General features: G+C 39.6%; 1 protein-coding gene across 2 annotated transcripts; it reads right to left on the minus strand.

Annotated features, from left to right (window-relative positions):
- Nucleotides 1-214: 214 nt before the first annotated feature.
- On the minus strand, nt 215-6,891 carry LOC115752871 (granule-bound starch synthase 2, chloroplastic/amyloplastic). Of its 2 annotated transcripts, none has more exons than XM_048283806.1 (8): nt 6,264-6,891; nt 4,326-4,884; nt 3,869-3,927; nt 3,390-3,467; nt 3,188-3,298; nt 2,658-2,702; nt 2,239-2,412; nt 215-1,455 (listed from the first exon to the last, which is right to left on the minus strand). In XM_048283806.1, the coding sequence occupies exons 1-8, from the start codon at nt 6,645-6,647 to the stop codon at nt 499-501; spliced, it is 2,367 nt and encodes a 788-aa protein (XP_048139763.1). In that variant the 5' UTR covers nt 6,648-6,891; the 3' UTR covers nt 215-498. The 2 variants fall into 2 exon arrangements, with proteins under 2 accessions (XP_048139763.1, XP_048139762.1); XM_048283805.1 differs by having other exon boundaries at nt 3,863-3,927; nt 6,264-6,890.
- Nucleotides 6,892-7,360: the final 469 nt, after the last annotated feature.

Consider the following 7,360-nt stretch of genomic DNA (forward strand, 5'->3'; position numbering starts at 1 on the left):
GAATCGGAACGGTTTTCACCATTTTTTCCGGTTTACCTAGCAAAACTCATCAGCCAGAAATAGATGACCCAAAAGGGAGATTAGATCACATAGGTTTACAGCACTTGGTTTTACAAGAATTTTCTCCTTTTCTAGTTTATCCCTTAGATTTGGCTGCTTCTTTTCTTTCTTTTTTTCCCTCTTTTCGGTTGGTGGATTACTCGGCCGAGGAAAGAAAGAAAAGCTGATGCGTTCAAGAATTTATACAACAGTAAATTCCAAATGCTCCACTAGTCTACTAGTATTTACCGAGAGCATATGGCTAGCACGAACAGAAGTTGGTCCAAAAACCCTCAAATTCAGGAGGACGACAACTGAGGAAGACATGAACCAGCATCATTCCCCCGAAACGAGAGCCTCATGGATTTTGCATGCGATAGATGTTCACTCCAGTATGTACAGGCCAAGCTCAAGAACAGGCCATATAAGTTGAGTTATGAACTCAAAATACTCGAAGACTCACCACTGATACTTCGCAGCAACAAGGACCTCCTCATAATTCCGAGCCGCATTGTCCCAACTGAGGTCCCCTGTCATCCCTCTTCTTTGGATTCCTTCCCAGCTCTCCTTGTACTGCCTATACGTCAACAAGCAGTAACCCAGCGCACTTATCAGCTTATTTGCTTCTGCACCATCAAACGTCCACCCAAGCCCTGTATTGTTGATGGGATCAAACGGCTGAACCGTATCTCTCAGTCCACCCACAGCATGTACGACCGGTATTGTCCCATAGCTCATGGCATAAAGTTGGTTGAGCCCGCAAGGCTCAAACCTTGATGGCATAAGTAGAATATCCGAACCGGCGGTTATCCTGTGAGCCGTTTTCACGGAAAACCCAACCCATCCCCTGATTCTATTGTGGTGCTGTCCTTCAAACTGCCGAAGCATCTGTTCAAGATCTTGCCTTCCTGTTCCCAACATGACTAGCTGCACGTCCTGATCCATCAGCCACGGTACAGCCTTGGCTATTAGATCAACACCTTTCTGCTGATCCAACCTCCCAATGAAACCAAGCAGAGGAACATCGGGACAGACAGGCAAACCGAGCTCCTTCTGTAATGCTTCTTTACACTGGGCCTTCCCGGTTTGGAGATTTTCCAAGGAATAGTTAGTATAACCATCCGATGTTAGGTGAACATCGTATTTTGGACTCCACTCTTTCGTATCAATCCCATTGACAATGCCCTTCAGTTTCCAGTCCACCTCATTGATGATGTTGTGCAAACCCCAACCGCCTGCAGAAGTTTTGAGTTCCCAAGCATATCCATGACTCACTGTTACGACACGATCTGCTGCTTTTAGACCCGCGGCAAATATGTTAAAGTGGTCCCCTCCGATAGGGTCATAAATTTTAAAAAGGTCGATATAGTGTGGCGGAAGATCCACATAGGAAAAATCATCCACTGGTCCCCGTCCCTAGAGAAACATCATTGGATTAAGGATCATATTTTCGTTGTCAAGAATAGACCACCAGAAAGTGTTCTCAACCAATCACATATACTAGTATCTGATTGCAAAATATCTAGGTCACATAAATTAAAGCAACACAAATAGAAGAAAGCACCCATTTCATCATCTATGAATGACACTGCAATTTTAGATGCCGATTGTTTTTGTCAAAAAAGCTACTGAAAACTCTTTTGAGTACCTGAGTAAACCCTTGAACATGCAAAACTGCTCTATCTGACACATGAATGAACCTAGCAGTATTGGAATAGCATGACTTCAAATAAGCAAATGCAAGTAGGCCTTCAAATCTATGACTGTGTTTCCTGATTCCCATCTAAGCTCGGGTTGACTACTTTGCTACCAAAAGAATTCATTGTCCACATGGGATGCTTGAGCCACCACTACATTTTCATTGAGCAGGCAACACAAAACAAATTAATGTCTTTAGTTGAGGATCTCTGGGATCATGGTATCACACACGTAGGGAACATGACAATTGGGCTCAAATCTAGTTAATTATTCACTCACTCGCACTCGCAAACAGCATCTTATTTCCATTCACACAATTCGTCTAAATATGCTATGTCCTTTCTTGAACTCAGCATGGCAAGCTACTTTCTCGGTTGATTTGCGAATAGAGAGCTACTGTATTACTAGCATATGAGAAAAGGTGATAATACACACCAGACATTAAAGAGTACAGATTACAACAATCATGAACTTGAAGACAGACAAGCTTCGGGAACCTACCTGGTGAGCTATATTGTGGATCAATAGAATTGACCTTGTAAATGACATCAAACCGTTGTCCCTGTAATAAGCCTTGAGGTACACTGGCAATAATGCAGTATGCCAATCATTTGCGATGAAAACCAAGTTCCCATCCCCATAGCAGATACCACCACATGGGACATGCCAGGGGACCTGCAAGCCACCGACAAGTGTTGATAAGGTGTCAAGTGCGCTAAGGGGAAAAAAACAGAAGCAGCTATTTCATCTGCTCATATGAACTACTACTTTGGTTCACTATATAAGATAATAATGTGCTTTGACACCACAATTGGCATATGACATGATGCTTGAGCTACTTCTTGACTATTAGGTACCAAACCAACACGATCACCAGGCATCATGTAGAAACAAGACCGGGTTTTACAAATAATGCATACCTCAACAGCTGCTTTGCAAAACAGCACCATTCTTTTCAAAATATCCTGCACCATCAAAGCTATAGGATATCAGATCTTGAGTGCAACAAAGCAATGATTGAAGATGATTTCTCAGCAGTTTTTGTTTCACTGTCAGCATCCATGATCAAGAACAACTAAAAGACACTGAAAGATATCCATAAGAGGTCATGCATTTTGCCAAAAGGACAGTTAGAACCATTCACCAAGCTATCAGACCATAAGGAATCAACTGATAAGGTTAAGACATAATTGAAATGCTTAATGTAATCTTATTGAAAAATCTGAACATTAAGAAGGGAAAATCATAGCTAGTATGTACTCAATTTAGTATCACTATTAAAGAACCCAGGGTGATGGTATTCCTTGAGAACACAGAATAGAGGTGCTAATGTTCTATCTTGTTTGGTAGTCGGTGTTATATGCATGGTAAGGATATAATCAATACAAAACATATGAATCTGCAAAGACATAAAGTTGTTCTATTTCTAGCGGGGGAAAAAAAAATTCACCTCTCGGTTCCCTCCATAGATGTTGTTCTCAATATGACGAAACACAGGGCTATCAATGAAAACAAAATCCACACCATCTACATAGGCCTGGAAATATGTTACCTCATGATCCTGTAAATTATACGGAGCATTAAAAGTACAAAAGCCCACGGCACATAAGAAACAAAAGTCATATCAGATAAAATTCAGAAGCTGTGCAAACCTGGTCATCAACCTTGTAACTTCTCCTCTCGCCTATTTGTTGAGCTTCAGCATAGTTGCCATATCGAGGTGCCACAACCTATTTAATATACAAAGAAAAAGGAAGTGTGACTATTATGTGATATATTTTAGGTTAATTGAGTTGCTACAAAGTTTCATAAAAAATGGCATAAATCTCGCAATAGTAGCTGGACAAATTTTAAGTTTAAGCCAATACGAACAACCGTTTGCAACTCACGTGTCTACTATTAATTAGGGGGAAAAAGGAAGGCACTGGGAAATGTTGGCAGTTCATTTTACATGCTATTAAAAAGATGAATATGTAGATAAGTTTTCTGCATATACAACTATCATCTTCAACCAGTACTTAACAAAGAATGCCGCACCTATTCCCAGTAAGTTAGCCAAAACAGTTTTCTCATAGTTATCAGATGTTTAAAAAACATGGAACAATAGGGTCGGTATAAACATTACCATAACTCTATGCCCCCGACGAGCTAAAGCTTTTGGTAAAGATCCGGCCACATCTCCAAGGCCACCTACAAAATACTCTTGACATGTTAATCAAACTTTAGCAATAGGCAAGCACGCAAAAAGCAAAAACATGCAATAAGTATGACATCTGGTTGTACTCATTCATCATATCACTATAGACACTTGAAAGTTCTCTGCAACAAATGACGCTGAAAACCAGCTTTCATAGGAGAGAAAGCTCGGAGGAGCTTTTCAAACTAATCGATACAGTATTTATATGTCAACCCACCGTTCCATGCATACAGTTAGCTCATAAATCTTGGGAAGCCACGGGATTTATCAAATCACACAATCTCCTGTGGCAACTGACTACATTCTGCTAACCTAGACTGAAATATAAATTTGCAATGCTCCAGTAATGTACTTTTGTTAACACTAATAATAGTCTCTACTCTAAGAGTACCTGTTTTAGACCATGGAGCACATTCTGCAGCAACCAATATAACATTCATGACATTGGGTCCAGCCAAAGGAGGGGGTTCCATGTCCCCAGAGACAGGATCTGCTGTCTCATTATCAACATTCTGAAGGCTTGATTCCTTCAAACTTTCATCCTGTTCCATCTCTAAAGATTCAACCTCCAAGGTACTCAAAAGAAATGATGGCATCTCTCTGGACCGAACTGAATCTGAACTAATGTTGTCTAATTGTTTTGAAGAATCACCACTGGAAGGTGTCACCTTAGATGAAAACTGACGTTTAAGGTTTCCCTCTGTTTTATCAGGTTCTTCAGTTAGTACTCTTTCTGGTACCTCCATTGTTGAATGCGGTGGGCTCCCTGAAAAACTTTGCCAATTTGTTTCTCCAAGAACATTATCTTCAAAAGTAGTAGAGTTGTCAGAAGTTGAAGCAACATCCTGATGTGAAGAAGTGCCCATCCCATCTTCATATGCAGTTTCAGCCTCTGTTGCGCTAATCATGCTGTTTTTTATAGTAGAAACCAATTTTCTTCTCTCAGCAATCTTTAGACGACAACAAAGCAAACACAGATAACAAGAAGAAAATTGGAAAAGTTAGATAAAGACCTTGAACAAAGATCAATCCTATTATAATATCACTCATCTGTAAGCATCCAGGTTGTATTACCACTAAAAAAATAGGGGCAAAACAAAATCCACTTACATCTAATTAAGCGGACCACCACCAGATTGATCCCTCGCTCCTTTTGCAAAATCAATCCAAAAAAAAAAATAATAATAATAAAAAAAGGAAAAAAATCAAAGAAATGGAAACCAAAAAGAAAAAGAAAGTAGGCTGACAAAATAATACAATAGTAGAGTGAACATAATGCAATAGAGAACTGACAAGACAATGTGTTTAAAAGGAAAAGGGATGCATCTTCTAGTTGTTAGAAATAAATAGTTGATGAAGTTCGGAAGATCCAGCAAAAGACCAGAAATACTCAATTGTTCATTAGAACTAGGAAAAACACAAAAAGATGGAAATAAATGCCCTTCAAGGTTTGAAAGATAGCAGAAGTAATTGAGCTTTACCATTTTTCATAAAAGAAGGAGACAGTGGGGAATCATTATCTTTCTGCTAAACTCGACAAAAGAGATTCCATTCGAAAAATTTCTGGAGGCACTCACTATATAAGTAATCAGCTGTGATTGAACACCTAACTAGCAAATTTCTGCATGCCAGCTGGACAGGCTAAAATTTTCACAATGCATAGAAATCTGCTAGTTTGGTGTAAGAACTAGACCTGAGAGATTCTCTCCAATGAAGTAAGCCTACATTGAGACTACATCAGTCCAAGAAAATGACTACTGTATAAATATGGAAAATCTTTTCAACCATACCCCAGATGCGCTTAGCCATCAAACTAAAATTGTAGCACAATCGAACAATAATACTGCTTGAAAATGAAGTAAACGAGCCTATTATGCAGATGAGATCATATCTTCACAGTGGACGGAATATCATGGTACATATTATTCAACTTTGATTCCCAGAAAAGCAAGGACCATATCATGCCATCAAATTCTGCGTATCTGACGCTAAATCACTGAATTTGATAGACCTACATTGGTTTAAATTTTGGGTGCTTTCTAACCGTGAGAATAATTGAGTGGACCCTACTATCTAACTCGAAACTTAAACATAACCTCAGCATATAATAAAAGGAAAAGGACCAATAGTTCGCTCCTTTTTTCTTCTTTCCATTGAAAAATACCGCGCTTTCCAGATTCACTTTACGTTTTAGAGCTTGAAAACTTCACAAAGCTGACATTTGATCAGTGAAATTAAAGACGATTGTCATCCAAAACCTAAAATGTTAGCCGGCTTCGAGAAGAACCAGAAACTAGAACAAGCGAAAGTTTCCCTTCGACAAAATTACCTGATTGAGCAGGTCTCTCTGCATTGCAAGAACCCTCTTGCTCTTCTCAATGGTGGCCTGGAGCTTGTCCTCAGTTTCCACATTTTCATCTTCATCGCCTCCCACAGATCCCCTCCCAGCCGCTCTCACACACAAGAACTGCTCTCTGTCATACAAACCTAACATTCTGCCGCAGCAAAATGAACTCTTGAGCGAGCCATCTTCAACAGCTCTCAACCCGGAACACACGCAAGCTAAGCCCCTCAAATGAGGCAGAACCGGCGACTTCCTCGGCCGATTGCTGAACGAACCCAATCTGGGTTGGCGCCGATTGGTACAGTAAAGAAGCAGAGAGCTCTCTGCCTTCGGCTCGAGGAGAAACTGCAGAGACGCAAGAGACGCCATCCGGGTGTTCGACGAAATTCCCCAAAAGAAACTAACAGCTGTTCATACGCCCAAGAACAGACGAGGAGCGAGGAGTGAAGCTGCTGGAGAGATCATGTAGGAGAGAACGAACAGAGAAAGATCGATGCTGGAGGTTGTTGTAGTGGGACCATGGTTGATACCGTCATGGAAATCGTGGAGAAATACTGTGAGGTTGTTGTGATGGGACGAGAGCTTGGGAACCTGAGATCGTCACCGGCGTGGATTTTTGCGCTCATATCAGCCGTCCACATATCATCATCCTTTCTTCATTGTTTTGTTTGTGTTTGATTTTCTGTACGTGTCCACTGATTCCTTCGCATGACTCTCGTTTTTCATGTTTTTGTTAAGCTTCATTTGTTTAAAAAAAAATTTCAAATTTTTTTAAATAGTACTTACATGGATTACAAAAATAATTAGACAATTTCTTTTTACCGTCCACGAATTTGTTTAGACATATATTTTCGTTAATACGGAAAACATTTTAAATTGACTAATTATTTCAAACTATAAAAGTTATAATTTTTAGAAAAATATTTTTCAAATTCTGCATTTTCCATGAAACAAATGGAATAAGCCTAATTGTTTTTTGCAAAAAGAACACCTCAAGTGCCAATATTTATGTGTGGTGCTCACTTTGGTGCTAATATTTTTTTAATCACTTTAGTGCTAAATCGAAAAAAAAATAATCACTT

This window comes from Rhodamnia argentea, chromosome 8, assembly GCF_020921035.1.
Source record: "Rhodamnia argentea isolate NSW1041297 chromosome 8, ASM2092103v1, whole genome shotgun sequence".
Classification (NCBI taxonomy): domain Eukaryota; kingdom Viridiplantae; phylum Streptophyta; class Magnoliopsida; order Myrtales; family Myrtaceae; genus Rhodamnia; species Rhodamnia argentea.

Coding starts and splice junctions, on each gene's coding strand:
- LOC115752871 (XM_048283805.1), bottom strand. CDS start 6,647: ATGGCGTCTCTTGCGTCTCTGCAGTTTCTCCTCGAGCCGAAGGCAGAG. Junction 3,299..3,389: donor GTTACAAGGTTGATGACCAG/GTTTGCACAGCT, acceptor TATAATTTACAG/GATCATGAGGTAACATATTT. Junction 1,456..2,238: donor TCCACAATATAGCTCACCAG/GTAGGTTCCCGA, acceptor ATGTTTCTCTAG/GGACGGGGACCAGTGGATGA.